The sequence below is a fragment of the Galleria mellonella genome, unplaced genomic scaffold (assembly GCF_026898425.1).
Source record: "Galleria mellonella isolate WM207_F2 unplaced genomic scaffold, CSIRO_AGI_GalMel_v1 utg3966, whole genome shotgun sequence".
NCBI lineage: Eukaryota > Metazoa > Arthropoda > Insecta > Lepidoptera > Pyralidae > Galleria > Galleria mellonella.
This window is the reverse complement of record NW_026442093.1, coordinates 146,342-161,387: the sequence shown is the minus strand read 5'-3', so window position 1 is coordinate 161,387 and position 15,046 is coordinate 146,342. Positions and strand designations below refer to the sequence as shown.

Here is a 15,046-nt window from a genome sequence, read left to right as displayed (position 1 = left end):
GTACCATGAACTTGGGGGGAAAGGGATTGTTAGTAATGGAGACTGAGAATCCCATTGCTAGCAATATACCCAGGTCGACCTCCTCGCGGTTCCCCCTCGAAACTATCATGGTTAATTCCTGATTCGTTCGTCATGATGGGCTAACTGGCCTGTTTTCATTCTCATCTATCACCCTTCACTGGTGCTCCGCCAGCATATCCCGTTAGCGCAGGCGGGGCTACCATACCATTTTCACCCATAAAAAAAAAATAAAATACCATGAACATAACAGAGTATACTGTCTACGAGTATCCACATGCATGTCTACATTTCTATGTGTCTACAAGTTAACATAAGCTAATTTGAAACATTGCACATCTACAGAACTAAGTTTAATTGGTTTATTTGCAACATATGGGAACAACGTTGATTTGTAGCCGACTCGGTTCGCAGATCGCGATGAAATATCGTCTTATCAACTGACTTCAAAAAGAAGAAGGCGATCAATTCGGTTACATTTTTTTTATTCGATTGAGATCGATGTTGGATTCAAGAGTTATCCTACTGTTTGTTTGTTTGTTTATTGATAATTATTATAATTTAATTGCTTTCTATTTGTATATAATTATTATTTTCTTTTGTTTGTTTTGTTTTGGTTTCTTTTGATCTTGTTTTGTGCGCTACTGTGTGGGCCGCATGCTTCTTCGATTAAATTCTTTCTTTCTTTCTTTATCACCTCATAACTCCGTCAATTGTAAACACATTTGGAAATTTTTTTTTTCTCTAAAATTATATATTTACAGATGGATTCTATAGAAATATTATAAAAATCAATTCAATAGTTTAGTTTTTAGATCAAAATGACTGGTTTTGTCAGAATTAAAAAAAAATCCAATTAATTAAAAACAAAGGACGTTCGCCATTCAAAAGTATTATTTTCATGTTATAAGACATTTTATTAAAATCGGTTGAGTAGTTAGAAAATTAACTAAACTACTGACTACCCCATTAGTGATGGGGGACAGGGATTGTTAGTAATGGAGACTAAGAATCCCATTGCTAGCAATGTACCCAACCAGGTCGACCTCCTCACGGTTCTCCCTGGAAACTATCATGGTTAATTCTTGACGAATTCATCATGATGGACTAACTGACGTGTTTTCATTCACATCTATCACCCTTCACTGGTGCTCCGCCAGAGTAACCCGTTAGCGCAGCGGGGTTACCATTCCATTTTCACCCATAAAAAAACCCCATTAGTGATTATTGTCGTGAGCATATTTCCTTTTTATATTTGACCTATTGTTGCACATTGGTCACGGCTATCAGCGCGTGTTATTGATAAGGATACCACTGGCGCCCATAAATATTTTTCTCCAATATTTCTATGACATGGGTTGGCAGATGGCATATAGTATTTCCCATCGTATATATGGTTACAGCGAAAAAAGATCGATGCTCTCGAGATGTGGTGCTGGCTAAGGATGCTGAGAATTCCCTGGACAGCAAAGCGCACGAATATCTATCAGTCCCATTGCTAGCAATGTATCCTGGCAGGTTAACCTCCACGTGGTTCCCCTTGGAAACCATTGTGCTGAATTCCAGGTATTTATCACGATAGGCTAACTGATCTGCCTTTTCATTTCCATCTATCATCTCTCACTGGTGCCCCGCCAGCGTATACCGTTAGCGCGGACAGGCATTTATCATTTCATTATTCTACTACTACCAAACTAATATATATAGAATATCTATCCTGACGCAACTCCGCATAAAAGATAGGCTCTCGACAGTCTGCTATCGGAGGATTCTTGGATACTTCGGTCATGTTGCTCGACGACAGTCCGACAATCTGGACAAACTAATAGTTGTAGGCAAGATAGAGGGAAAAAGACCACGCGGACGATCGCCTAATCGATGGTCGGACCAAATAATCGCCGTTACGGGACTGTCAATTGCAGCTGCCCTGCGAGAGGCTGAAGACCGTGCAAAATGGAGTAACATCATAAGAGAGGCAACAGACACCTTTCAAGGACACGACCTTCAGTAATGAAGAGGACGAAGAGAGAGAGATGTGGTTACAATTATTTTCGTGCTGTATTCCATTCATAATATTACATCCCTTTCATCATGACAGCCGTTAACTGTTCGCTGCTGAATATAGACCTCTCCTTATAAGAGGGGGTCGTTTTTTTATGGGTGAAAATGGTATGGTAACCCCGCCTGCGCAAACGGAATACGCTGGCGGAGCACCAGTGAAGGGTGATAGATGAGAACGAAAACAGGCCAGTTAGCCCATCATGATGAATTCATCAGGAAATAAACATAACAGTTTCCAAGGGGAACCGCGAGGAGGTCGACCTGATTGGGTATATTGCTAGCAATGGGATTCTCAGACTCCATTACTAACAATCCCTTTTCCGCCTATATAAAAGTGGGTTTGGTAGTAGTTGCCACGCTTGGCAGGCGGATTAGCAACCGCAGTTTAGCTTTTGGTGATGTTTGAAGAGAAACGTTGCAGTCTATCCTCGATCATTAAGTTCGTTTAGTCGCCTTTTACGACACCCACGGGAATGGAAGTTTTTTTAATGGACGATAATGAAATGACAACCCCGCCCGCGCTAACGGTATACGGTGGCGGGTGACCAGTGAGAGATGATAGGTGGGAATGAAAAGGCAGATCAGTTAGCCTATCGTGATAAATACCTGGAATTCAGAACAGATGGTTTCCAAGGGGAACCACGTGGAGGTTAACCTGCCAGGATACATTGCTAACAATGGGACTGAACCTCACCCCCAAAAGGAAGGAGTGGCCTATTCTACGCTGGGACCTACATAGCAACTGCTCATTAGTATTGTTCGCTGGAGAGCAATTAGCTAAAATATATTTCGATATAGAATTAGTGATGTAATTTATTTATTTATTCATAAAACCATGAAGCAGTTGTGTTTGCTCATTGGTTTGCCTACTTCTAAAATCCATGCATTCGAAGTAGACGGCAAAGAGCTAGTATGTGATTTTCAAAATGTTGTTTACAATTTTTAACATAAACTTATGGCTCACTACACGTTTTGGGAAACTGTAAGTGAAGTGAACAATTTATAAGTAAATAAATAAATAAAACACCATACCGAGCTGTATGGAGCCCATGATCTGCGAGGACTGGATCTTCTTATACGTGATCTCGCCGCCCTCGCCGACGCGTCGGTGGCCAATCTTGCGGTCCGACTTGTGGATTTTGCTGACCGCGCCCAGCGGGCCCACAGCCGGCTGTGAAATAGAATAAATATATTAATAAACATTATGATTTGTATTAATTAGCATTCCAGCATAAACTAGAATACCTTGTTTTTATTTAGAATCCTTTGAATTGTAATATGTTTGAGACGTTTTGCTTTGTCTGATGCTGGTATTTCCCTTATATATATAAACGTAGATAATATAACATATATCACCATGTATGACCGAGGAATAACTACATAGGACAGATAAAAGAAACACTAGGTGTCATAACCTTCAAGAAAAGAGCATATTCCTTTTTAAAAGGCCGGCAGCACACCTGCAATGCCGTAGGTGTTGTGGGTGACCATGGGCGGCGGTAGTCACTTACCATCAGGTGAGCCGCATGCTCGTTTGCCCCCTGTGTTGTAAAAAAAAAATGTCGTATAGGAAGGTCAAGGATATGGCCTGCGATAGAGCTGACTGGAAGAAGAGGAATGAATGAGTTGCACCGACAAGAGGAAACTCTTAAATTAAAAGTAGAATGTATCATCATCATCATCATCTCAGCCTTTAACTGTCCACTGCTGAACATAAGCCTCCCCTTGGAGGATTTTGCCAGTAGTTGCCACGCTTGGCAGGCGAATTGGTAACCGCAGTCAGGCCTTAGAGATGTTTAAAGAGGGACGCTGCTGCCCATTCCTCGCTTTCTCTTAATCGGATTTACGACACCCACGGGAATGGAAGGGGTGGCCTATTCTATATCGGGACCAGACGGTCATGGTACATGTATGTTATTTATAAATGTTTTATATTAATATTGTTTTTGTTTTTCTAATTATTTGCTCATCAAGTTGCACTATCAATTTTGTGTTATTCCTGTCTATGGTCGACTGGTAGACAACGGCATATGGTGTCAAGTTCGCCATTTCCACTATCTAGGTGTATTAAAGTTTAACAAATAAAATAAATTATTATAAAATCATTTATCATTGAGTATACGATAACACAATAGCTTAAAATTACATTGTAAACGAATGTTACTCCGGAAAATAAAAAAAGAGCGACTTCAGTTAGGAGATATCGATAAAAGACTAAATGACTCGGAGGTATATAATATGTTAAAAATATTTGAATTTAGAACGCGTAATGCGTATTTATAAGTACTTTCAAAGACAAAAATTGCCACTTTTATCGTGACAAAATTGATATCAACTAGTAATCACACTGTTCTTATTTTAAAACGAATTATAATATGAAATATTATTATTATTATTTATTTTATTAGCACGCAAATACATAGAAAAACTTAAAAAAAAAATTGTACCACTTAGACCTCTTGGGCTTGTGTGTGAGACTTTACATGTCGTTCTTAAATAGTAAGTACTGACATTAATATTCTAATGAAATCCGTCGATAAACGTCACGATGTACCGTAGATAAATTAAATTGAAAATATTTGAATTTAGAACACCGAATCGTGTATCTACGAGACGATTTTGTTCCCCATCAACCGAGAAGGAAATATAATAAACGAAACGTGAACCGTTTTTTTTTTTAATATGTTGATTTAGAGTTAAAAAACTTACACCTAGTCTAACTACGTAAGGAGATAGGGGGCTTGAAACTTGCACTGTCAACATGACTCAATTCAGTTCTGTTCATAGCTAATGTTAATTTCATTATAAATATTGATAATGTCGGATCAAAACACGGATAAGTCAACAAAGTGACGTAGAATACGACGATGTTTGCCTCACGCACACACAACACACACACACACACACACACACAAGTTTACTAATCTAACTGACGTGTTATTGACATCACTAGACGATATAATCATATATATATATCTATATATAATTACATATACAATTATATATATGTAAGTAAAATTAATTATATAATTTTTACAAATACGTATATATCTAATCAGTTGCACAGCGGACATTTTAAGCAAGATTATATATATATTAAGCATTCTAAAAATTTTATAATAGATAAAATTAATCCAAACGAAAGATTTGTTTGTAATGGGTAAACTCATAAAATACATAATCGATTTTAATTCTTTAACCTATAGAAACCTATATTATAATATTAGCAGGTAACGTGTTGCAATTGATTTTAAAAAGAAAAAAAAAAAACAGACCGTAACCGGGGCGGCTGGCTAGTATTAGAATAAAATAAATAAGAATTTCAAAAATAAATTAATTTATTCAGATACCCATCACGATTTGCATTATTCGTTATAGATAATTTAGTAGACTATGCTCTGCAAAAAAAAAAAAAAAAAACAGTGACTTCAATCGTGACAAAATTAATGTAAATAATCTCATTATTTTAAAACTAATAAAATCCGCCGATAAACGACAAGATGTTCGGTAGAAATATTAGATTTTGAATTTAGAATGCGGAATAGTTTGTCTATAAGTAGATTTTGCTGCGATATGCATGACATTGCTTTAAAAAAAAACAGGGATTGTTAATTTCACATTGATTAATAATTTCAATATATTCTTATTTTAAAACGAGTAAAACGCATCGACGGATGGCAAAATGTTTCGTAGAAATATTGGATTTAAACCATTTGAATTTAGAATGCAGAATAAAGTGTCTACAAGTAGATTTTATTGCAATATACATGGTGTTGCTCCATAAAAGATCAGAGGAGTTTACCAGTGGGAGACTTTGTACAAAAGTCGTTTGCTTGGGCACCTCTATCCTATTCGTGTTTCTAGCGTGAAGCAGTTATGTTTGCACGGCTGTGTTTTGGTTTGAAGGACGGGATATGGCAGTGAATTTACAGGGTACATTATACACCCTTACTGAATCGGTTCACAATTGCATACATAATCGCGTAACATACAACAAAAAATCGAACGAACTGAAACTCCACTTTTTGGAAGTCGTTTAAAAAGTTCGTGACAAACTTCTAAATTACAGAGCAGGGAATATTGTGTGCAGCGGACTAAAATCCCTCACTGCGTTGATACTTCAGTATAAATAGTGATATTGGTTTTTTATACAACTTGTGGCATGCAAGCATACGGCCCGTCTGAGTTGTAAACGGGGTTACCGTAGCCTATGCACGCCTGTAACACCACGGGTGTCACGCATGCGTTATCGATCTTTAAGAAACCTGAGCAGGAAGATCTTTCCACAATCTGAGCGTTCGTGGGAGGAAGCTCCTCTGAAACCGCATTGTAAGTGACCATTTTAGTTCTAAGGTGTAAGGCTGTATTTCTTGCCAATGGCGAGAGGTAACAATTAAAAAAAAAGCCGGTCAAGTGCGAGTCGGATTCGCGCAAAGAAGGTTCCGTGCAAAATCATCAAGTTTAATTTTTTTTTGGGAAATAACTACAAATTTACGATTTTCGGATTGTTTCCGTTACTTATGCTATATAACATTGCTTCATGCCAAATTTCAAGATTCTGAGTTTACGGGAAGTACCCTGTAGGTTTTGATTCCCTTTGGGAATATCAAAGTATGTGATATAAATGGAACATAAACAGCCGTATCTTTTGATAGCGTCGATTTAGAAGCTTGTTTTTTTTTTCACTGCTTAAGAGATTACAGACCTGAGTATATGATATTAATTTCGACTTGATACCTTCACGCCTTCCTACGAAAAAGGGTCTTGACAGACGGACGGACGAACAACGAAGTGATAAGTGACCTATAATAAGGGTTCTGTTTTTTTCTTTGGAGGTACGGAACCCTAAAAATATTTAAATAAGTCTATAGATGGCGCTGCATATTATGTCGTTATTGGTTTGTTCGTATTAGTTAGCAAGGTGAACATCCTATATTGAGGAGCAAGTAAATGGTACCGTTGGTTGGTATTATTATAATCTATTGTAGGTATAATTTTAAATGAAAATGTCGGTCACTAACAATAAAACAAAGACTTGAATGTTATCACTATTATTCTCGTAATAATATAAATCGTTTACTATTTAAGTCGCCATTAAAACTGGAGTCAATTAACAACAAACTCATATAAGTATTTAATAAGACATTAAAAAAAAAAAACCACTTCAATCGTGGAAAAAACAGTTATTTTAATTTACAAACCTAAATTACTGAACCGAATTCGATAAAAATTCCATGGGACCAATCTGTACAAGCATTTTTCAGATAAAAAAAAAAATCCGTTTACAATTGACGGAGTTAAGAGGTTACAAACATAAAAAATATATAAACACTTTGAAGTTGGTTGAAAACCGAAGTACACACTAGTACACAGCCATTGTAGATGTTGTGTACAAATTCATCAACTATCATCACTATATTATCTACTTTACGCCACTGTTTAAAATCCAAAACCTTTGCACTTACAAATGAACGAGTATTCTGTAATTTTATTAACATAGTAAGCTATTGTTTACCTTGCATCCTTAAGATCTCAGTACACAGTGTACATACTGTGTACAAATTCATCAACTATCACCACTATATAATTTGACGTTTAGAACTGTCACCACTAACACTGTATTTGTCACCGTTACTATATCATTATTTATTGGTAATAACTATCGCATACTTGCATTTTTAAAATAACAATATAACCTCACAAGTAAACATTTAATTTAGATACTGTTTTCAAATTAATTCATCAACTATCATCACTGTATAATCCGTCGTTTAGTACTATCACCACTGTACTATACTGTCACAATATACTCGTACGCTACACCACAATTTATTGGTTTATATAAGCCTATAATTATAGTAAATGTTCAATGTAAAATATACTTAATGTACATAGTAGATTCAGTGTGCAAATTAATTCATCAACTATCACCACTGCATAATCCGTCGTTTAGTACCATCACCACTGTACTATACTGTCACAATATACTCGTACGCTACACCACAATTTATTGGTTTATATAAGTCTATAATTATAGTAAATGTTCAATGTAAAATATACTTAATGTATATAGTAGATTCAGTGTACAAATTAATTCATCAACTATCACCACTGCATAATCCGTCGTTTAGTACCATATCTAGTGTACTATACTGTCACAATTTACTCGTACGTTACACCACAATTTATTAGTTAATATAAGATTATAAATGCATCTTTGAAGTCTCAATATACCTACACTAGTACATGGTCAATGTACATAGTAGACACTGTGTACAAATTAATTCATCAACTATCACCACTGCATAATACGTCGTTTAGTGCCATCACTAGTGTACTAGGCTGTCACAATATACCCGTACATTATATCACGATTTATTAGTTAATATAATACTATAAATGCATCTTTAAAGTTTCAATATACCTACACTAGTACATAGTTAATGTACATAGTAGACACTGTGTACAAATTAATTCATCAACTATCACCACTGCATAATTCATCATTTAGTACTGTCACAACTATAAATTATATATCACATTTGGTAAATACAAGCGAATACAAGAAGGACAAACCAATAACTGACACATAATGACTATTTTCGACTGTGACCACATAAAGTTTTCATATAACCTACAAAATCTATACGATTATTTAATATTATAGTGGTTTTCCCTGTTCCTCGGCGGACACGGCATCTATAGGCACTCTGCACCATAACCTATAGGTGGAAAGTTCAGATATGTTTAAATAATATATGAGACCACTAATTTTTATTGGCGACTTTGTCCATATAAACGCGGGTCGCACTTAATGACCGCGACAAAATTAGCTTATGTCCTTCTCTGTCTCAAATAGTACGTGTATGCCAAATTTCCTGATTATTAGTTGAATTGTTAAAGAGTCAAGAGGTATAAAACAAACATTTAAATTTATAATATTACTATATATAGCTATTACATAAATAGAGAAATAAAAAGTAATCAATATCCTTCCCTATTTTATATATTTATTCCTTATTGTACACAAACATAATGTTAAGAACAATTAATTTTAAACATAATGTACAAAGGCGAGCTTATCTCTAATAAGATTTTTTTTCCAGCAAACCTTTGAATGTTATCTAAACTTATAATAAATCTGTAGAGATGTCAATTCTGTACATGAAATACATTTCCAAAATAACTATCAGGCGGTGATTAGTGATCGACACTGATGCCAAAAATGCAATCACTAAAATTTGTATCTGTCTGTCTGTATGTTCGTTATAGAAACAAAAACTACTCGACGGATATTAACGAAACTTGGTACAATTACTCTTCATACTCCTGGGCAGGTTATAGTATACTTTTCATCACGCTACGATCAATAGGAGCAGAGCAGTGAAGATAAATGTTGGGAAAACGGGAGAAGTTACTCCATTTTTAAGCTTCAAGCGTAATAATAATAGTAATAAGGCTGACATAATAATAATAAAAAGTTTTCGAAAACGACAAAACTAGTTAATTTTGATTTAAAAAGGAAACCATTGTCTCTATTTTGATAAAATTTCTATAGGACCAATCTGTAAGTACATCATTTCAGATAAAAAAAAGATTTTTCCAAATCGGTTTACAACTGACGGAGTTATGAGGTAACAAACATAAAAACAAAAATACAACCAAATTGAGAACCTCCCTCTTTTAAAGTCGGTTGATAATTATTCAAACTGCGGAACTGAAGTGGCTATAGCCACTGCATAGTAAGTAGACTTAAGCTTGCCAAAACTGTCTCGGTAAACTCATAAATATTGGCCTTTTAAAGTTTTTCCTTATACCAACATGAAGTAAACTGGGGTGAAAGGGATTGTTAGTGATGAGATTTAACGGCCCCATTGCATACACCCCATCAGGTCGACCTCCACGCGGTTCCCCCTGGAAACCATAGTGGTTAATTGTTGTTCAATTGATTCAATTCAGGTGTATAATTTTTTTTTTTATATTTATTACCCGATAACTCCGTCAGATGTAAACCAATTTGAAAAATTGTTCTTTTTTCTTTCATTTGAAAAGATATATGTAATTCTAAATTGGTCCCAAAGAAATTTTATTAAAATTGTTTCAATAGTTTAGTTCTTAAATAAAAACAATTGGTTTTATCAAAATCTTTACGTAAAAATGTTAGAAAGCGAGCAAAACAGTGGGGCTCTAACAGCAGGGGTAAATAGTAATAACAGATCTTTCTTCATTGGCACCCACCCCCGTGCGAAGCCGGGGCAGGCAGTTAGTTTATAATATTAGTATGGATTACATTGCCACAGACATAATTTATCACCAGTGAATCGTGATACCGCATATCAATGATGGTTACACGCCTCGGATACGTTATTATCAATTAATCAATGGGTATTAAAACAGCTACGTATCAGTTCTGTTCGCCTAGTAATCCAAAAGTATTTTACACTATACAATAACCGAAAACAAAGTGAAAACTTTTTTTTTTGAAGTCCTTCGAAAAACAGTTCCAATCGGGAACTGTTTCGAAATCTTAACCCTTCTTTGCATAATGGTGAAAATTTCCATCATAACATAGAATGCCCAAAAAATATACAAAAGACCAAGTTCACTTTAAATTGATCGTCTCTGGATACCTTTTTAATGTCCATTGCAGAAAAAAAAACAGCTGTCAAATTTTATCCATTTTTCCTTTAATTTTTAACATGAATTATATTACCTTGATTTATTTCACCAATAAAAAAAAAACATGCAAAGAAGGGTTAAATACATTTTTCATATGCATAGAATAGCAAACAAGCTGACGGTCCACTTAATGCAAAGTGATAACCGTCGGCTATAGACATGACAGAGTATACTGTTTCGCCCATGAGACCCCCTATGCGTTGCCATTCCTAAGGACTAAGATGTTATGCCTCTGTAAATTCACTGCCATATCCCACCCTTCAAACCGAAACACAGCCATGCAAACACAACAGCTTCACGGTAGAAACGAGAACATTAGTGATGAATCACAAATACGAAATTGGATATTTAATATCAGGCGTTACTTGTCCACTGCTGAACATAGCATTCCCGAAAAAGGCCGGTTTTGCCCGTAGTTGCCACGCTTGGTAGGCGGATTGCTAGAAAGAATTAGGCTTTGGTGATGTTCTAAGAGAGATACTGCTACCCATCCCTACAATTAAGTTCCCTTAGTCGCCTCTTACGACAACTACGACAAAGGGACGGGTGGGCCATTCTATGTCGGGACTACACGGCTTGGGGAGGGGGGGATTGTTAGTAATGCGAACTGCCAGTCCCATTGCTAGCAATATACTCCGTCAGGTCGACCTCCAAGTGGTCCCTCCTGGAAACCATCGTGATTTCCAGGTGTATTTATCACGATAGCTAACTGACCTGCTCTTTTATTGTCACTTATCATTCTTCACATTTACCCCGCCGGTGTATACCGATAGCGCAGGCGGGGTTACCATTCCATTATCATCCATTAACCCTTTGAGTGCCGACGAGCGCCATCGCGCTCGTGCGCATTGCAACTAAAAGTGCCACGAGCGTCATAGCGCTCGTGAAATCCGTCGCTGTTTAGGTTGCTGTAATAAAAATATTAAAATTGGATTATTTTTGGAGGAGATACAGTTTTTTTAGAGACGAGGGTAAGTGACATCAACACGACAAAGATTTTTTTGGTATTTTTAAGTAGATATGAGTAAAAATCAATGGCACAGCTCAAGTATAATAAGTAGAATTATAAGTAAATTATGCCATAGCCACTGGTGTCACCCTCCATGTTATAAATAACATCGCCCACGCTTCACAATATTACACCAAAACTAGTAAGGTCAACAAACCCGGACAGTTGTATTAATGTTTCTTCTATATATAAAATACTTCCTGGTTATTAGTCGAGTTGGCTGAATTTGTGGGCCAGGGGGCGTTGTTTTGTAAACTGACTTCAAAAAAAGAAATTCTTAATTCGATTGAATTTTTTTTTTTTATGTTTTATTTCAGCCGTTAACTGTCCACTGTTGAAGATAAGCCTTCCCTATAAGGAGAATTTTGCCAGTAGTTGCCACGCTTGGCAGACGGGCTGGCAACCGCAGAGTTAGGCTTTTATAGGTATTTTAAGAAGGACGCTGCTGCCCATCCCTCGCTCTCCCTTAGTCGCCTCTTACGACACCCACGGGAAAGGTAGGGGAGGCCCATTCTACGCTGAGGCGCACACGGCGATGCTTTATGTTTGTTACCTCATAACTCCGTCACTTGTAAACCGATTTGGCAAATTCTATTATTATCAGAAAGACTATACTAATATATACTTACATATTGGTCCCATAGAAATTTTATCAAAATCGGTTTAGTGTTTTATTTTTTAGAGCAAAATAACTGGTTCCGTCATAACTGAAGTTAGTATTTTCTTGTGCAATACAATTTCATTTTAATGGGTGATACGGAATGGTAAAACCCATCTGCGTTATCGGTATACATTGACATCGTATCTCTATAACAGGTGTTGTTTAATGGATGAGATTGGAATGGTAACCCCAATTAACTTCAATATCGGTATACGCTAACGGGGCATCAGTGAGGAGTGATAGGTGAGGTTAACAGCAGTTCTGTTAACTTATCGTGACGAATTAACCAAGAAATAACCACGTCTTCATCCTCACCTATTATGCCTCACTGGTACTCACCAGCGTATACCGATAACGCAGGCAGAGTTGGTATAGTTATGCAATAGATACACAAATTCGCTATTCCACGTTCGATATTCAAATCTTTAAAATTTAAATCTGGAAGACGTCTCGTCGTTTATCGGTGCATTAAAAAAAAAAGAAGAAATTTAAAAAAAAAGAAAGAAATATTTTTATTCGAGTAATTTTATTACGCATATTCGTTATAAAATAAGAATAGTAACATTGCAAGTTAATTAATTCTAAGCATTTATTTTTAAAATACAGTGTTGTTTAATATATTTACAAATATTAAGTTTTGTCACGATTGAAGTCACCGATTTTTTTTTATTTGCGGAGCAAATACTACTTAGGCATTCTATTGAATCAGTTATAATGACTTCCCTCCCGATGGCTTTGAATTGGCAAAGGGCCAATGACTAAGTAATTGCTTTGTTTGCTACCCGCAACCATTGTGGTTATTTTTACCAGACTGTTAAGGAAATTGGGGTAATACGTTAATATACCATAGGGAGACTTTGTACAAAAGTCGATTTTTTGGTTACCTCTGTCCCATTCGTGTTTCTAGCGTGAAGCCGTTGTGTTTGCATGGCTGTGTTTCGGTTTGAAGGATGGGATATGGCGTTAATTTACTGGGTACAGAGAAATAACACCTGAGTCCTCAGGAATGGCAACGCATGGGGGGTATCATGTGTGAAACAGTATACTCTGTTATGTGCATGGTACTGCTCATGTCTATAGGCGACGGTAACCACTTTCCATCAGGTGGGCCGTCAGCTTGTTTGCCATTCTAAGTTGTATAAAAAAAAAGTCATGACATATGAAAAGTACAGAATACTCCAACTAATCATCCAAGGCAAGATTGATGGTAAAAGAAGTGCCGGGAGAAGGCGTCAATCCTGGCTGAAGAACCTGCGGATGGTTTGGCTGTAGCATAACTTCGCTCTATAGAGCGGCAGCTTCAAAAATTAAGTTTGCCCTTATGTTGTCCAATCTCCGACAGGAGGGGGAAAGGGATTGTTAGTAATGGGGTCTAACAGCCCCATTGCTAGCAATGTACTTAACAGGTCGACCTCCACGCGGTTTCCCCTGGAAACCATCGTAGTTCTTATGGAATTCTTCACAATGGACTAACTGACCTGGGATTGTTAGGGTATATTGCTAACAATAGAATGGAACTACCGGTTACATTGCTAGCAATATACCCTGTCTGGTCGACCTCCAAGTGGTACTTCCTGAAAACCATCGAACCTGGAGTTCATCCAGGTAGGATAGAATACTCCGACAGGAGTGGAACTCGAAATGTGTGTTACCTTTAAACGATTCAATTGCTTAACCAATCTCTATTAAATTTAATTATTAAATGGAAATATTCTACTATTTGTACTGATAAGTGAATATGTTCCGGTCACGCAGATGAAGTCGTAGGTAAAAGCTAGTTATTATAAATGTAAAAATGACTTTGCTACCTTGTTACCTCTTAGCGCCTTAATTGCTTAACCTATCACTATGGAATTCGGTATACACGTATTAAATGGGACGGAGAAGGACATAGACCGTTTATCTCGGTCAATGACCACGTTCCGGTCACGCGGACGATGTCGCGGGTAAAAGATAGTGAATAAAAAGATTAGTGCAATGTTTAAGAAAACAAAAGGTCAGCTATAAATACAACAGTAGTGCCAACTGCATGAGTAATAACAAAGGAAACTTACAGTTTTATTATGAATAACAAATAGACGTTTATTTATGTAGAATAATAATTAAATTAACGCAAACACTCAGGCTGCGGGATGAGCTCCCTGTCACTTCTCTAGACTACAGTATGGGGTTCTACAATAAAGGTGTATTAAGGTTTCTTCAAGGTTGGCATCAGACATGAGACACCCCTAGTGTTGCAGGCGTCCATAGGCAACAGCAGTGTTTCCCAACCTTTTTTGTGTCATACCCCACTAGAACGTTTCTAAAACTTTTATGCCCCCATACATAATTCTTCCCGACAAAGTTTACTTGACGACTCTAATCGCTCAGTTGATATTTTGGTAACGTCAAACGAAATTATACCTAATAAATATTCACAGCATTTTTAATTTACTTTTTTTGTTAAATTTGGCACTGATATATACTCATATGCATTTAAATGGCTCGGAGCAAGAGGGTTAAAATCGCTTCGAGTCCATTTTTTAATTGCCTCCCCTTAACTATCAAATTGCCGCCCTGTGGGGTGTGGGCCCCACGTTGGAAAACACCGGGCTACAGTGACCGTATACCATCAGACG

The 15,046-nt window shown here is 36.7% G+C and overlaps 1 protein-coding gene across 15 annotated transcripts in view; it reads right to left on the bottom strand.

The window, feature by feature from the left end:
• Positions 1-15,046, bottom strand: part of LOC113515266 (phosphatidylinositol 4-phosphate 5-kinase type-1 alpha-like) — a 74,816-nt gene that overhangs the window by 56,443 nt on the left and 3,327 nt on the right. For 14 of the 15 annotated variants that reach the window (XR_008253192.1, XM_052897991.1, XM_052897990.1 and 11 more), the window contains exon 3: positions 3,112-3,250. Coding sequence is in view for 14 of the 15 variants with exons in the window: in XM_052897991.1 (XP_052753951.1) it covers positions 3,112-3,250 (139 nt within the window). In the remaining variant the exon portion in view is untranslated. Of the gene's footprint in view, positions 1-3,111; positions 3,251-7,594; positions 8,137-15,046 lie in introns of those variants that run through there. The other variant, XM_052897986.1, reaches the window with a different exon arrangement.